Source organism: Macaca thibetana, chromosome 5 (assembly GCF_024542745.1).
Source record: "Macaca thibetana thibetana isolate TM-01 chromosome 5, ASM2454274v1, whole genome shotgun sequence".
In the NCBI taxonomy this organism is placed as follows: Eukaryota; Metazoa; Chordata; class Mammalia; order Primates; family Cercopithecidae; genus Macaca; species Macaca thibetana.
In genome coordinates, this window is record NC_065582.1 from 6083957 (window position 1) to 6102107 (window position 18151).

Sequence of the window (18151 nt, forward strand, 5' to 3'; positions counted from 1 at the left end):
GTGTGGTGGCTCACACCTGTAATCCCAGCACTTTGGGAGGCCGAGGTGGGTGGATCACAAGGTCAGGAGTTCAAGATCAGCCTGGCCAACATGGTGAAACCCCGCCTCTACTAAAAATACAAAAATTAGCCAGTCGTGGTGGCAGGCACCTGTCATCCCAGCTACTCGGAGGCTGAGGCAGAGAATTGCTTGAACCCGAGAGGTGGAGGCTGCAGTGAGCCGAGATCATGCCACTGCACTCTAGCCTGGGCGACAGAGAGAGACTTTGTCTCAAAAAAAAAAAAAAGATGGTATGTGTTTTTTTACCACAATTTGAAAAAGTAAGTTTAAAAAAATGCATGACTAAAAATGAATCTAAACAGTTAAAATAATATTTGCACCTTAGGAACAAACCGTTCATCTTCTCAAAGCACCAGGGAATAGCGAATTTGTGGAAAGTCATCTAGCTCAGATCAATGCAATTTCTGTACATTTAATGTGCTGTATATCATTAACCCTTTGCTTTAAAGAGGTAGTTTACTAGTCAGATCTCTCCCAGCATATCATTAGAAGGAGGAAGACAATAAGAAGTAGACATGCAGATAATTAAGAAATTCTTATCTTAGGAAACTGAATACAAGTGAATTTGACCTTTTTCATATTATGAGTTTATCTTTTGGTATCTTGATTCTAAATTTAAAAATACAGAGAAACTATAAATCATATTTTTAGTTAAAAGCTTACAACTTTGTGTTACATTTCTTCAGTATAGTATACACAGAATTTAAGTGTTAGCTAGTTAGCTAGCCATGAAACAGGGGTAAGTGTTAATAAAAGATATAATTTTTAACTATTATATACTGTTTAAAAGTAATTTTGGTCTTTTAAAAATATGTACCGTAAGTCATAAAGTTTTGTGGCTGCTCTTAAATGTTCTAAAGATCTGGGGTTTCCTTTATCTGTATTATTTTAAATCTTATACATTCCAAGGATTATGTAGGTGCTAGATTTTGAAAGTCCTCCTACTAACAGAACTGAACGAAGCTTATGTTTTCATATTACCCACATTCACTGTGTTGCCATGGGTTACCGAACCCATCCTCCTGGACCACTGAAATGCTGGAGGAAATTGTTAACAGATTTTCTCAGAGTGACCCTCCTACAGGGAGTCACAAGGACGCCTTTTTTTGTTTTCCCCAAAATTGAAGATTTTTTAATATACATCTAATGTATTCTAAACCAGTTCACTGATTCTTATCAAAGATACAGTTGGTTCACCCAAATTTTAACCATCTATCCTTTTTAATCATAGTCAACATTTCTAGTTTATTAATTTGTTTCTTGATTACCTTGAACTGAATTGTATCTTACACCATGCAAACCCATGGAACTTCTTCTTTGCCCCCAGTTCCGTCACTTTAAATTATTGTGCCAGGTACTGTCAAATTGTTCCATTATTTGGATCCTAGCCTACTGCTATCCTCAGAATAATGTTCAGTCAAACTCTTACAACAACAGATGGCAGAAATTAGACTGTGCTAAACCAAATGCTTCTTCAGCAATTTTTCATAACTAAAAAAGTCAAGAAAAATACAAGAGAAAATGAGTGAGCAAAAGAAAATGATTTGCAAATGAATGAAATTATGTTTATGTTTGAGACTTCTTTTCATTTGAAGTTTCAAATTTTGTTGTGAGGTACCTTTGCACTAAATGAGTTACGACCTAGGAGTTGTTCGATCCCAGCTATCTCATCTTCTCCAAGACTCAGGGATGTTCACTGCATGATTGACAGCTCATGATAACACTAAGCCAATTAAGATGACTAAGGAGCTCACGAGCGCATTACAATGGCATTTGAAACCCACTATAAGGTGCTAAAAAGAGGAAGAGGAAGAAATAGCAGCAGGGAAACACTCAGCAAATGCCCCAGCCCGCCCCTTGCCAGATCTTAGGAGGCTTTATTGTTCTTTGGGTAAGGCAAGATAATTCTCAGAAGAAACTCGGCTGGCTGAGAAGAGATTATTTTTAAATAACATACACAAATATTTAGGGTTAGACTTGTTAGAATATGCAAGGAGCCCTAAAATCTGCTCTCTCATTATGCACAGGCTTCTACAGTGGGGTCCACTTAGAGGAAGTGCAAAATGAACCACTGGGGGAATGAAATAATATTAAATACTTTATTTAAAAATAAGTAGGCTGGGTGTGGTGACTCACACCTGTAATCCTAGCACTTTGGGAGACCAAGGCAGGCAGATCACTTGAGGTCAGGAGTTCAAGACCAGCCTGGCCAACATGGTGAAACTCCGTCTCTACTAAAAATACAAAAATTAGCCGGGTGTGGTGGCGGGCACCTTTAATCCCAGCTATTCAGGAGGCTGAGGCAGGAGAATTGCTTGAACCCAGGAGGTGGAGGTTGCAGTGAGCCGAGATGGCGCTACTGCACTCCAGCCTGCGTGACAGAGCAAGACCCTGTCTCAAACTAAAAATAAAAATAAATAAAAATAAGAAGTTATTTTACTAACAATTGAACACGATTAAAAGTATACATATGAGAGTATGTGTGTGTGTGTGTGTGTGTGTGTGTGAGAAATCTCAGTTTTCTCAGATTTTTTACATTTGTGTTGCTAAAATAGTAATCGGTGGCATCCTTGCAGGAATGCTGTGAGGACTAAATAAGGTAACACACAGGTACCAACGTACCAAGTACATGCTCAATAAACAATGGTTTCTGCCCAGGTCCAGTGGCTCATGTCTATAATCTGAGCACGTTGGGAGGCCAAGGCAGGAGGACTCCTTGACCCCAGGAGTTTGAAAGCAGCCTGGGTAACATGGCAAGACCCAGTCTACAAAAACTTTAAAAATAGCCAGGTATGGTGGTACACAACTGTAGTCCCAGCTACCTGGGAGGCCGAGGTGGGAGGATTGCTTGATCCCAGGAGGTAGAGGTTGCAGTGAGCTACGATAGTACCACTGCACTCCAGCCTGGGTGACAAAGTGAGACCATCTTAAAAAACAATCCCAACAACAACGATTTCCTTTGTTAGGGGAAAGGGAATTGAGGGTAAAGAGGCTCCTTTTTCATAGTGACATTTCAGGAGCACACCAGAACTCCACTATCTTTGAGGAAGCATGCTGTCAGACTGTGCTTATGTCCCAGGCCTGAGCCACTGCCGAGCTTCACACACACCTCCCGGGGGGCCTGACTCCACGACCGCAGAACCTTAAACCCCACCTCTAACAGGCCCACAGCACCAATCCCAGCCCGAGCACACTCCACCACGCTGCCTTGCAGAGGAAGCCTTGCACGCATATGGCTGCATCTCACAATGGAAACCTCCATTTCTGGCCCTTAGGCCAGGATGGTACACTACTATTTACTATGCCTCTGGCATCCCAAACAAACATTCTGTGTAACTCTCCGAGTGCTTAAATCACCCACATCAAGCAGGGTACACCATATGGAAAAACAAGATCTGCATGCTCCAGAAGCTATGCTTTGACTAAAGAAAGCCAATACTTGTGGAATGTTAAGTAGAAGAGGCTTTCCAAGTTCAATTAGTTGGGCATAACCAGAGAAAACAAGTTACTTAGTACCGTTTCCGTTCTTTAGTTATTTTTCCCTTGATTTGAAGGAAGGGAAAGGATGTGTTGCAAATGAATAAGTAACATGGAAACTCAGGGCTACATGCAGCAAAAGTGGACAGCTTTGAGCTCCCAGATCCTGGCTGGTGCAGAGGTTCACAGGAGGTGGGTGCAGAGGGAAAACCCACTCCGCTCCTCCAGCGCAGGCTGTCATCCCGGAGCCCCGGGCCTGGCTGCCAAACCATCTGCTTGTAGCAGATGAAAAATTCACACATGTGAAAAGTGGACCTCCAATTCTAGCACCCTCCTTTTATTTCCTATGCAACCCAGAGGCCATGCTGACCTGAGATTCCACTGGGCCCATCACTACTTTTATAAACTCGCCAAAGGAGGAACATGCACTTGGTTGGCAGGAGAGAGCCTACTGGCTTTACTTTCAAAATTGGCCTTGAAAGATGTCCCTTCATTTCACAGCTTTCCTGTCTCAGCTGTGCTCTGTGAGACTGGTTTTTATTGCATATGCAAACACATCAACACGCAGCTGAACTCGCAGCTCAGAACGGGAGTTTTCTCCTTTACCTTCAACTGAAAAGTCTAAATAAGAATCTCAGAGTAAGCTATGTCTGATTATATGGGACACAATTTCCCTGATTTTAAGTAAAGCCAAGTTCTCTTAGAGTTATATTCCACGGGAACATTGACTGCCGACTGCACGGTGATTCTCTGCCATTTTCCCTTAGTTGGAAGTTCAAGGACAAATGAGCCCACTTAGATAAATGAATAATTCTGTAGATTTCCTTAGCAGAGCACATACGAAAATCAGTAAGAAACGGAATATTTGATTTCTGATAAATGAGTACCAAATATTAGGCGAAGAATCCCATTTAAAGCTGCTTTTAACTCTGCGCGGCACTACACAAGTTGCCCGCTAGTTCTCTTCTTCTGCATCCTCAGGTGTAAAACACTTAGAAACCAGTCAATCCTGTATAGTTATGTTCCAAAAGAAATAATCATATAGTAGCAAAGATGTACTAGGTTCTTACGGTGCGTCAGGCACTATGTTAATTATTTTGATTGCATTTGCGCATTTAATCCACATAACAACTATAAATTAGATACTATTTTATCCTCATCTTAAAGATAAGAAAACAGAGGATAGACTGATAACATAGATTGTTAGGATTCCACAGCCAGCAAGTGGGTGCCAGCACCAGTGTATGAATGTCTGATTTCAAAGCCCTAAATCACAGTGCTGCCTCACTGAATAAAGGCATTTGATGAACACAGACAGAAGCCACTCTCACAAATAAGGAAAAATCCACTTGACACTATTGCCATCTTCACTGTTCTGCTCTTTGGGACTTGTTCACTCTCTGGCTAAACAGTCTTTTTAAAAGCACTGTTAAAAAGTTATCCACATCTGCCCATTGTCTGCATTATAAACCGCCAGTTTGCAAATGTGGGGAAAATATGTCCAAATACTTCTTTCAGTTATTTGAAAACTAATGGAAATGAAAATCTCAATGAGTTCACTAGGTTAACAGAATGCCCCGTTCTAATCACAAGCTCTAGCACGTAATCTAAATGGAAGTTTTCTCTTAGACGTTTGGTGAGTTCAGAAGACGTTGTTTTATAATTTCACCAAAGATCCATGCCGGAATTCTTAAAAATCCTATGACCGAAGCTCATATCTCTACAACCCGGTGGTTATAGCTAAACTACCCCAGTTTCCTTTAGTTTGCTCCTCTGGGCCCCTGTGAGTGGGTCAAGATTACTGATCCACCACAATCACCCCGGTGGCTTCTTCGCATCAACCCCTGGGGCACCAAGCATGCATATGGTTAGAGAAAGACGCGAAATACAGAGTCCACTGAAGCCACTGGGAATGCCAGCAAGACCATGTGTCGCCGTATCTATACATTTAAACTGCTGTGTACCTGCTACCCATCTGGCACTCGCTAGACACTGGGAGCACAAAACCAAGTCAGACCCAAGCCACGGCCTGAAAGCGTTTCCAGTCTAGATGGAGGGTGAGGCAAGAAAATGGCAGATGTATCGGTTATTCAGAGGTGTGTGCAAGAAGTGCTGCCGGAGCACGGAGAAGGAGCCAGCTCAGTCACACCCCATCAGGTTTCCTCAAGGAACTAAGTTCTAAACACTAGGAGGAAGCAAATAGGAAGTAGAGGGAAGAGGGTGTTATTGGAAAGGGGAAAACAAAAGGGCTCTGGAAAGGTCACCATAGGAAGACGACATGGTTGCAAAGTAAAACTCAACTGTACTTTTTTGTGTAGCTTATGTGCAAGCCACTCTTTATATCAATATTTTGAAGTGACAACGATTGAGATCCCGTTGTGATTCTATATAGGTGTCTGATGCAATTCTCAGTTTTATACTGCAGAAACCAATGCTGGCTCTTTTAATATTAGGTTGGTGGAAAAGTCATTGCAGTTTTGGCCATTACTTTTAATGGCAAAATCAGTCATAGGGATATCATGCTTCCATTGTACCAAGCTTAGTTCTAAGTGCTTTACACGTATTAATTCACCCAAAGCCCAATGAGTAGGTACCATTATTATTCCCATGTTGCAGGTAAGGAAGCTGAGGTCCTGAGAAAATCAGTAGTTTCTCCAAGTTTACCTGGCTAGTGATGGTAACATTGAACTATGAAGCCAAGCCACGTGGTCCACATCTCTGCTCTAAATCACCAGCTACACAGCCTCTCAGGAAAGAGAACACAGTAAAATACACTGAGTAACTTAAGGATCCCAGGGAGGGCTGGAGACCCAGGCTTGAAGCATGCAGCCAGAGCCGCTTCAATAAGGACACCTCTGCAGCCACCACCAAGCACGAACCTGCAGCTGGCACCGCTAGCAAGGTCACATGGGGCACCGCCTGCCGGCTGCCACCTCTGGCCTCCGAATGCCATCATGCTACACCACCACATCCAGGGACTCTGTCTCACAGTCCCCATCATCTTACCTTACTAGCACCAGATTAGAAGTCATAAGAAGGGAATATCCAATGGGTGAAACCCAGGTCTCTGGCCCCTGCCCTCCACGTAAGGAAGGCCAGGAAAGTAACTACACAGCAATTTCAGCATCTTCACAGACAATGCGGGCGCTGCCTTCCACCAAGGCTCAGGTGGCGGACTAGTGTCGTGCGGCTGCTGGAACTAGCACCGCACAGTGGGCGGATTAAAGCAACAGAAATATGTGCCCTCCCAGCTCTGATGCTAGAAGCGGAAACCCCAGGTGTCAGTAGGATTGTTTCCTTCCCGGACCCTGAGGGTGAAGCAATCCCATGCCTCTCTCCCAGCCTCTGGTGGTGGCTGGCGGTCCCGGGCCTTCCCTCATTTGTAGACACATCACTCCCACCTCTGCCGCTCTCGTCACATGGTATTCTCCCCGTGTCTGTGTCTCTTTTCTTCTTCTTATAAGAACACCGGTCATATGGATTTAGGGCTCACCTATTCCAGTGCTGCTGCATCTTAACTCGGTTACAGCCACAGTGACCTGATTTCCAAATAAGGGCGCATTCACAGGTACCAGGGGTTAGGACTTGAACATATCTTTTGGGCAGACACATTTGACGTGTAACAATGGGGAGTGACACAGACACTGAAAAGAGGTTCCGATACTGGGCAGCCAAAAAGGAAAAAAAAAGGACAAATACCCCATGCACCTCAGTCACTATGGCGGCCTTCAATTTCTCTAATAACGAGACAATTTCAAAGCAAAAGTTGGATATGCCAAAAAGCAATAAATGGCATATTAGCTCTCTTAGGGGAACCGAGCAGACAGGAATCTGTAGGGGTGAGAAGGCAGTGTTAATTGCAGAGGATGGCTCCTCCCTCTGAAACTACGGCCATCAGACGGATAAGGCCAGGCAATAGTCCTGCTACCCCTACTGCCCACAGGCATCTGCCAAATCTCTCTCTTTTATCTTCAAAAAGAGAAAACTTGGCCTGGAGGGGCCATCACGGATTAAAGTAGAAAGATAAATGGAGACTTTGACTGTGTGTATGAGTTACCTAAGCCATAATTTTTCAGCGGGATAGGTATATGACAGATGTTTGAAATATACATTATTTACATAGCTGGCCTAGTCTTTTGTGCTGCTACTTGCAGAGTTCTCTTTTCAGATCTGACTATAGATATCAAAAACATATCCCTTCTATCAACAATGCAATGGCTTCTGAATAAATGAGAACACTAATAAAACAAATCCAAGAATTCAAGGGCACTTTACTTTCAGGGACAGGAAAGCAGACAATCTCCAAGCAATCCTAACCTCAAGTTTCCAGGCTTCAGAAACCCAAGGAGAACTCTGAGTTAACAGAATCCAACTGAACCTCCTTCTGCTGGAAATAAAAATCGGTCATCTGCTCCCCTCCAAGAAGGGGAACAGAAAGCACAGACAGCCAAGCTATTCTCATGTTCACAACGAACACTGCCGCACACAAGACCTCCAACCTATATGCCTTTATTGTTCACCTGTATACCTGAAAGCCCTCTGTGGTTGGAATATCAAACCACTAGCCCAAAATGGAACTCATTCTCCACTCACTGTCTGCAGGTTCCTGGTCATTTACTGTATTCTTCCAACAACAACAAAATCTGTTGCACCTTTTTTATTTTTATTTTTATTTTTGAGACAGGGTCTCCTTCTGTCACCCAGGCTGGAGTGCAGTGGCACAATCTCGGCTCACTGTGGCCTCAACCTCCCCAGGCTCAGGTGATCCTCCCGCTCAGCCTCTTGAGTAGCTGGGACTACAGACACATGCCATCAAGTGTGGCTAATTTTTGTATCTTTTGTAGACGGGGTTTCGCCATTATTTTTCTTTCACCTCTTAAACCCAACCACGTACAAAGAACAGCCAGTTCCTTTGTTCTCCCAGATTCTCCCTTTCCTCTTCGTAACCCTTTCCACCTTCTGCCATCCCTCCTCCCTTGGCCTACTCACGTTTTCCACTACATGGTGTGAGTACCACTCGGGCACATGGGTTCATTTCGGGTAGTATCTAGTTGAATATTTTTTACTGAAATAATTAAATGTCCATTTTAATAGGGATTAGGAAAAAATATAATTATCAAGGGAAACCCATAATTTCATAGGAAATGCAAAATTTTCTCTTTAATTCACTTAAATACAAAAGTAGATCAAGTTAAAGAGAAGTATTAAATAGGTAGCAATGTAGGTGGTATGCAGACATATTTTTAACATCTTGAGGGTGGAGTGCTAATAATGCCTAGCAGTGCTGGGACACACAGTTTTTTTGTTTGTTTGTTTGTTTTGCTCCCCCCACCCCACTGACAAAGTCTTGTTCTGTCACCCTGTCTGGAGTACAGTGATGCGATCTCGGCTTACTGCAACCTCCACCTCCAGGGTTCAAGGGATTATCCTGCCTCAGCCTCCCGAGTAGCTGGGATTACAGGCACACACCACCACCACACCCAGCTAATTTTTGTATTCTTAGTACAGACGGGGTTTCACCGTGTTGGCCAGGCTGGTCTCGAACTCATGACCCTATGATCCGCCTGCCTTGGCCTCCCAAAGTGCTGGGATTATAGGCGCGTGTGAACCACTGCGCCTGGCCCAGGACACACTGTTCTGTGGGTTGTCTTACTGCTTGATCACCACATCAACCCCCAAACACCTCCCCTCTGGTCTCCCAGGCTGTAAACATTGAAAACATGCATCTACCCAGGAAGCCACTATCTGACACCTCTTTAAAAAGGTTCCTTTCGTCATTTCTCTCCCCAAATCACAAATGTGTTACCTACCCCACAAACTCTGAATCCACCCAAATTTCAAGATCCCACACATTATTTCTAGTAGCATCCCAGAGTTACAGTAAGACAAATTTCACACATCCATTTTCATTTCCAGCTTCATGCCTTAAGTTTGTATTGCTTCCTCAACCCCCCCAAATCCTTCTCCTTCTCCATCTCTTCAAATCAACCCACTTCTTCAAGACCCAAGTAAGTCCTCCCTCCAGGCAGCCTTTTCTAAGCAACATCCTTCTGTTCTCGGAACTCCAGTTCCACTTGTAGCAACCACATCAACCAACTCAACTTGACTCTTGATTGTATCCTATTATTTAGTACTTTCTAATCATCCACTCGTAGCTTGCTGGTCCTGGTTCTACCAATCACAATGGAAGATCTTTTCAAAAGTAGGATCTTAGAATACATACTTGTACCTTCTGCAGTTACAAGAAGGTGACTCATATTAGGACTTCAAGACTTCATTCAACTTTCTAAGAAGTCATGTTTTAGTCACTCATCCCATACACATTTTCTGTGTGCCTGATACATGCCAAGCTCTGTGGTTGCTGGCAAAATAGAGATGTGAATAAGGCAGGTACTATCAGTGAGGATTTCACCACCCAGACTGGAGACGCACATGGATTGTAAACTCGTGGTGCGGCACAATGTGACCGTGTTGCTGTAACACAAGTACAAAACAACCATCATGGGAGCAATTCACTCTGGAAAGGATCTGAGAGACGATGCAAGAGAAGGGGGCATAGGAGCTGGTTCTGAAAAGCTAAAGAGGATTCTATCAGAACTGTAAGGATGGAGGACGCCTTCTGGGCAAAGTCACATAAACTACAACAGGTACACAAGGTGACAGGCACTGCCGCAGGTAAAGAGTTCCCAGAGCCCAGAGCGCAGGGTGAGGTGAACAGGGGGGAAAGAGAAGAAGAGGTGGAAAAAGTGAGGGAGGTTATACTGTGATGTGCCCTGGTCTACGATTTCATCCACAGGCGTGATGGATGGGAACACTGGGAAGGGAAGCAACACGAGCAATTTTGCTTTAGGAGAGATTTTAAAATAACAAAACCAAAACAAAACCATCAAAGCCCTCGGGGGACATCAGGAGGATGGAAGGAACTGGAAGAGAGGTATGTTTGGAAGATGGTATAATAGAACAGAAAAAGAGTTCAGCAAGAGATGGAAGAGGAAGAGACAGGTTTTAGAAATATTTAAGTGGGAGGAACAAATAGAATTTTCTGATTGACTGGTTGCGCATTATGATGTTAAAAAAGACCAGCCCTTTCCTACTTCAGGAAAAGTTTACTCCCTACTTAAAAAATCACCCATGTCCTTTCTTTCTTGTGTTACTGTGGATAAGGTCAATTTGGAGTAGACTGTATCTATACTCTCACCAACTAGAAGAACCTCTACTTTATACCTTATAGATTAGGCATCACACACTATAACTGATTTACAAAAGCATGTCCTAAATTCAAAAGTTAGCACAGTACCCACTGGCAAGGGTCCAAGCAGATTGTGCTTTTAGTTATAACCTGCATTCAGCCTAAGCAATCGTGTACCAAAGAGTATACCATTGTCTGAATTGTCCTAAGTCTCCGGGGGGTAGGGAATTTAAGGCCAGAATTGCTGTGGAGGTGCAGAAGTGCTAAGGTTTTTATACAATATACTCATATTCCTTTCTTTCAAATAAAAACATTGGAAAGAATGTAAAAGATATTGAAATACCAAGAGAGGTGACCTTTTGTAAGCCCACTCACGTTCTCCTGGGAAATAAAGAATAAAGTCATTCACCACCAAGTGTAATATTCCTCACTTCCACTCGCCTGATGAAAGGAGTCAACATAGGTAGTTTCAAATTAAAACACAGTTGGAGCGGCTAGGCTGAAAATGGATCTCCGCAAAGAGGGAAAGGGACGTGACGGGATGCTGTTTATTAAAACTTGCATATGATTACAACTTACCAGGTCTTAATTTACTTCCTCCTCCCTCATTACTCTGGTCACCAGGGTGAGTCCTAAAATGCATACATTTCATGTAACATTTCAGGATGATGGGAAATAGGATTGTACGGCAAAATGAGCACTATTCCCACATGCGGGAGGCACCTGACTCCAAAAAGTAGAAGAGGGCCGAGCTTTTGTGTAACGATTCATGTGTAAGTGCTCAGAAGTCTTGCACTTGCTCATTACAGAGCCACTGCGGAGGCGAATTCTGTAATGGCAGCACGGAAGTGGAGGACTCCTACAGATGGAGGGAGGGGATGGAGGGAGGTCATATTACTCGCCAGGGACACAGCTGGTTTGTGGCAGGCCCAGATTAGAACCTCCAGTGTCCATCCTCCACTCCCAGAAAACCCTCATGTCTCTTAAAATAACAGAACATAAGGAACTGGAACACACAGTCAAATGTGCCCCAGAATTAGTTTCTATAAACCAAAAACTAATAAACTAATGAAGGTGATGAGCTGGCCATTCTTCCCCAGCAGACAGAACTGCTTTCCAATTTCTTGCAATGTCAGTTTAGGGCTTTCGTTTTGTCTTTCTTTTCAAAGCCTTTAAAATCACAGTATTCAAAACGCACACTTTACTCCTTAAAGATGTTATCAAAACGATAAGCATCAGACTAAAATGGGTCAGGACTTCACTTTCTCATTCATAAACAAAGCTTTTAAGGATCGTGTGCTGTAGAACCTGTATAGTGAAAAAATTACTTTCCATGCTTGATCAATAAGAATGTCCCCCAAAGCTTTGATGGTATTATATATGGAATATAAAGAGGTGCCCATCCCCAGGGCTGGGGGAAGGGGTAGTGAAGGAAACGAAAAGTTAGCAGCATCATTCTTGTGAAGAGATTACAGTTCACATAATTCTAACAGAGAAAGCTCTAACAACTTCATCAACCACAGGTTTGGGGCCTTGAAAATCATTTCACAGAGACAAATGAGCATGTTTTCATATATAAAGTACTAAGTGTTCGTTATACAGATTTGCTCCTCTGTGAGGAGTTTCACTTTTATCTCTAGTTCATGAATATCGTAACTTCCAGTTTTAGAAAACGCACAAGAATCATCCCACATCCATTTGGTCCAACCCCTTTTCTTCTTAAGATAATGCCATGCACTTTTTATTATTCATCTTGATTTGAACAAAAGACAAGATCTTCCCCTTTCTGCCCAGAAACCACCACTGGGAAATTAATATTCAAGATGAACAATGAAGTCATCTCATGGCCTGTGAACTTACTGGTTGCTAGGAAGCTCATGAATTCTTAGGATTTCTTCAGATTTGGTAGCATGAGTTGGGAGCTTAAACAGTCCCATAAGGCATAGTCTTCGAGACTTAAAGTTTCAGAATTCCCTAACTGTCCTTTTGCAAGACCTCTCTAGTTTATAGGTGCCCGCTCTAACCTCTTGAGCTTAAGTGTAGTTTTTCCTGAAGGTATTGGAAAGGCCAAGGCTAAATGTCAAGCCTATTGCTATAAATCACATTTCACACTGGTAATTACTTATTCGTGGAGCAAAGGCTGTTTGAAATGGTGCTGTCTCATTAGAAAGCTATTACAGAAGCCTATAATTTTGCTTGAAGCACCTACTGCGTGATATGGGACGCTAGACCAAAAGGAAAATTATTAGTATCTATTTCTTGAAATTCCCAAGGCTCTCTCATGTCCTGAAGCTTAAAACTAAGTGATTGTTTCCCACAATTTTCAGGAATATTTGTTGAGGGAGGGGGTCTAAAAATAGTCTCTTAACTGAAGTTATTTTAAGTCATTTAGTACATTTCTGAAAGGCTTATCTTGTCCTTAGAACCCAAGTAATTTCCCCACAACAAAAACCTTTTTACTAAAAATCAAGTATGAGGATACCAGTAGTAATTAAACCAAATGGCTGGACAAACAGAAAGTAGAAATATGAAAGGCCTCATGTGTTTCTAAGAGGTTTCATTTTCTACTCAATATTTTATGTGACAAAGGTTCCGTTTGTATCCAAAGTCACTAACTTGATAAAAGTGGATCTCCTTTACATTTCCTAAAAGGACGAGAATGTCTTATAAATCATTTCCAAGTGTTTCAATATATCATCTATTTCTATCAACACCCACATTTTGAAAGGAGCCATATTTGTAAAGGAAATACATGAAGATACACATCCTTCCCAACCCAACCCCCAAAAGAGTTGCACATGAGAAAGACTCCACCTGCTCTCCCAGTGTTCATTGTAGGTGTTTGTCTTCATGTTTACTATTTCCTCCCATAGCAGCAACACCTGCTTCTTATTCCACGTATCAACTAATATTTAAAATAAAGAATAAACGACAAGCCTCCCTCCCTGGGCAAGAACCATATTATATCCAACCGTACAACCCCATGAGAATCCAGCAAGGCACTGTGCTCTTCGGGGGCACTCTAGAAAAATGCTGAATGAATGATGGAACTTTTCTTCCATCTTTTGGCCTTCAGATTTCTCAGCAGTAACCTAACATTGAATCTGAACAGAAAACTGCCAACCTGAAACAGGTTATCCTTCATTGTCACCATAGGACCATCTTACCATTTGCGGATCAAGAAATGAAATAAGGGAATCAAATACAATTAAAAGCTTCTTCCTCAAGCCCTCAAAAATGCCTCACAGCACCTGCAATAGCAGACAAGTTCTTTTGCAAAGAATGAAAATGTGATAACGAGGTAATGCCAAGATAGATTAAAAAAAAAGAAAAAAAAAAAAACTGGCTCCCTGGAAATGTGCCTGAATCATGAAACACAGTGTTGCAGGTTTGTTGAAGAAATGATGGCCACCAGCCCTCCTATAGCTTCACACTTGGTGTCAGGACAGGTTCCTTAGGAGGCATAAGGGGAACTGTGAAGTGTGGAATGAAGACATTCAAACCCTAAGTACATGAAACCCAGGATTATCTGAACACTCAGGGCAGACATGGGTTTATGTACATACGTGTTTTGAGGTTAGGTTTGGATTTAGGTGTGTTTCAAAATTTACTGCCACAAGTCTGAGGAATATAGCAACCACAGCAGCGACTGAAATGACTGAAGCAGAAACTGTAGTTGTCACTTTCTTTACGAATTTGGCTTTTCACGAAAGGGAAAATCAAGGAGCTTTATTGCCAAAATAGTACAACATCCTTATGTCGCCTGATTTTGCAATAAAAAAGATGGTTCTTTTATTTAGGCTTTACGTTCGTGGAAATGCGGTCACAAGGCATTTTTGAAGCATGAGATGCTGACCCCAGTTAAAAAGGACTTGCTGTTTTAGGAGAAAGAGAGTAAAGCTAGACTCTAAGTACCAACCACAAGCTTAAAATGATCTTCCCAGTTAAGACAGGGCTCAGAGTGATTTGGTACAGTATGCGGCTTGAAAGAAAATCTCGGTTCTTCCATTACAGTGTGCTCAGAAGAAAATCAAAATTTTTCTCTGAATGAAAAATAAATAAAAACCGATGCCTTACACATCATTACATACAAGTGGTTAACGAGAAGTAAGGAGAAGGCAACGGAAGCTTTCCAGGCTTTTCCTCCTTCAGCATTTCCCTCAAGAATTTCATCCCTGGGTTCCCAAATCAAACCAAAGCCATTCCGTTGTATTTCCAAAAAAAGAACTGGCTCCTTCAGGAAGGCTTTTCACAGCACTGCATTTTAAGCGGAAATCTTTTCTGAAGCCTCCCTTTTCCATTTACCGTTTTGTTTGTCCTTCCTGTCTGACACGCAAATACATGATACAGCCTCCATTCTTTCCATACAGCCTAATTCAAAGCAATGTATGTTAAATCCACACAGAATCATGTGAGCATTCAATCCGCATCCACACCATTACCCCCACAGAACGCATTCAGTGAGCTCCAACACAGTTCTCTGCGTGCAAATCAGACGAGCCTGGGATGTCTGCAGGACTCTCCCCTGACTCAGCCCATCCAGAGCTGCGCATGGAACCTGTTCCTTTTGGAGAACAGGGGGCTGCTGGAAATACCCACTCAGATAACCGGCCACCACGCAGGAGCCAGCAAGCCTGGCACTGCAGGCAACCCTGGGCGCAGGATCCTCCACAAAGCTCGAGGAGGCTGCAGCGCGGGGGCTTGCAGTCATTTATCTCCCTGCAGCCAAAACGCCCGGCTCGTCCCCCCTCCCTCGTTTTACCTAACTAATAGCTCTCCAACCCCATATTGAGAGGGCCTGCTGTGGATCTTGCGGAGGTACAAAATGGTGGATGGGAGCTAATTTTTTCCTGCTTTCCCCATAACTTATCGCATCCATCACTGCCCGTCCTCTCCTCCAAGCACCCGGGCCGCGGGATACCGAGCACATCCCGCGGCCCCGGCGCGGGGGCAGAAACGCGGTCACCAACCAACCTGATGTCATGTAGCCCCGCGAAGCCTGGGGCGCGAAGGCCGCGGGGAAGCGCTTGTGCAGGCGGTAGTCCTTCTCGCTGCGGGACCTCATGCGGTCCGAGGCCCGGTCCGAGAAATCCGAGCTAGGCCAGGCTCGCCGCAAGGTTGTGCTCCGGGTCTTCTTCATGGTGGGGAGGGCGACCTGCCGCCCGGATCCTTGGGGCCTCAGCGCCGGGGCGCACCGCGCTCCTTCATCCGTCTACGGCGGGCACGACCCGGGCGGACTCTGCGCACATTTTCCCAGCCCCTCCTCGTCGGCGTCTACACCGCCAGCGGCGGGTCCGGCCCTCCCCACGCCCCCCCACACCCCCACGGCGAAGGCTCCGATTTTACACACGTCCCACAATGCATTACACTTCATTTGCAATCCGCCCGGCTTATAGCTTCCAGATTCCTGGGGGGAAAGGCACGTTAGGAGGCTCCCCGGCCTGGAGGAGGCGGGGAGGGGGCGGGCGGGGTGGGGGCGCCGAGACTTGCAGCGTGAAGGCAATGGGAGCGCAGACAATGGCCCGATTCAGCGCAGGAGTGCTTGGCCAACTGGGAGCCACGGCACAAAAGACCCAAACAAATGAGGCAGCCGAGGCCTCCGGGGCTGACCCGGGATCCGGCGTGCGGGAGTCCGGAGGGGCGGCGGCAGACCCTCCGCGCCGGGCGGCTCAGCGCGAGGCGTGGGGATGACAGTGTCCGAGTCGTGTCCCCGCGGGCCTATCAGCCGCACGGCCCGCAGTCCCTGGCGCTGGCTGGCTCTGCCTCCGCTGCAGTCCCCGGGAGGCAGTCTTCATCACAGAGGCTCGAGCCGGGGGCGCGTGTGCACAGGATCCGAGCAGGCTCTGCAGACAGCAGCTGCGGCGGGCGGGCTCCTGCGGAATCCAGGAAGAGCCCGCGTCGTCCCCGCGACTGCAGCGCCTCGTCAATCTTCCCCTTGCCGAGGTTCCGGGCGCTGTGCGTGCGTGCGCGCGGGTGGGTGGCTGGGTGGGGGCGCCGACACGCATGTGCCCCCTACACATGCATGCTCCTACTTACTGGCCGAGGCGGCGACGGAGCCATGGCTGCCAAGGACGCCGAGCCTGCGATCGACCCCCGCGCGGTGGCAGAGCTGCTCCGGCGCGAGCGCGCGGAACGGCTATTGAAGGGCAGGAAGCAGGACAGCCGCCCAGTCTCATGCTAATCACCAGGCTGCCTTAAGTTAGAGCGTGGTTCCCATCAGGCTTCTCATTTTCATGTAAAACACCCGGCGGCGGTGCAGGGACCTTGGCTGCTGCCCCAGGCTGGAGCCAGCGCTTGGATATTTACATATTTTTAGGATGGTCCCTCCCCCTCGGAGAGAGACAGCGAGCCAGCCTTCGTGGGAACGGGGAGATCTGCGGTGCCCTGCCTGGCCCACCTGCGCCAACCCCAACGGAAGCTAAAGCCAGAGGGAGGGGGCGCCACGGCGAGCTCCCCCACAACCGCACTCGCCGGGGCGCCAGGTCCACGCAGCCTGGAAGACGCAATGCAAGTGGCCTGCAGCGTTTCCTTTCTCCCTCTGGAGTCCCGGTGTAAGTCACCGCCAGCCGGCTACACTGCATTCAGGTCCACAGCTCTTTAGATGGCACGGCTCTGCACAGCTGTTTCTGGTCCAACAACCAATCGCTAAAGGACAACAACGCGCGCGGCGCGCGAGGGGAGGAGCGGCCAATGCGCCGCCCGGGCCGGGGCGATGGGCCCGGGACGCGGGCCCGGGACCCGGAGGTCACGCCGAGTTAAAGGCGCCCAGCCACGTTGCTGCTAACCCCGACCATGCTCTGCCACTGCCGTTCATTCAAAAACGGTTATCTCCTCGATTTGGGTTTCCAAAAATGCTTTGGTACAGTAAACAACGACAAAAATAAGCCTGATTTCCTTTTTCAGTGCTGCATTTTATTTGACTTGTTGATGCATTTTTTCATCTGTGACAATGCAACGTTCAAAATCATATTTATGCTGTTGTTTCATATTCACAGGTGCCAAGACGCGGAGACAGGGATGTTAAATCTTTATGGGGATATGCTTTTAACAGGCTGATACCGCAAAAACAAGCCAGTGGATTCTAGCTGCTTAGGATTCAGGAACTTCTAACACAATCCGTGCTATTCCAAGGCTTGAATTCTTTGAGGTGGGTAGCAAGGATCTTGAAGAACCAGGCAGAGCAGGATGGCGTTAAGCCACAGGCATTATAAAATCTAGAATTAGAGCTCCCCTCATTCAGATCTCAAGACCGCCTTCTATAACCTGTGGCCACTGTACTACCTCTTGGGATACCCAGGATAAATAAAGAAGTAATCAGTAAGTAGCCTACGGAATTTATATTTACAAAATCAAAATGTATTACTAGGCGGGGCGCAGTGGCTCACGCCTGTAATCCCAGCACTTTGGGAGGCCGAGGCGGGTGGA

The 18151-nt window shown here is 45.4% G+C and overlaps 1 protein-coding gene across 1 annotated transcript in view; it reads right to left on the bottom strand.

The window, feature by feature from the left end:
• STOX2 (storkhead box 2) overlaps positions 1 to 16295 on the bottom strand; it is a 117444-nt gene extending 101149 nt beyond the window's left edge. Inside the window, exon 1 of the mRNA XM_050791677.1 lies at positions 15701 to 16295. Coding sequence (XP_050647634.1) covers positions 15701 to 15866 — 166 coding nt within the window. The 5' untranslated portion in view covers positions 15867 to 16295. The remainder of the gene's footprint in view (positions 1 to 15700) is intronic.
• Positions 16296 to 18151: the final 1856 nt, after the last annotated feature.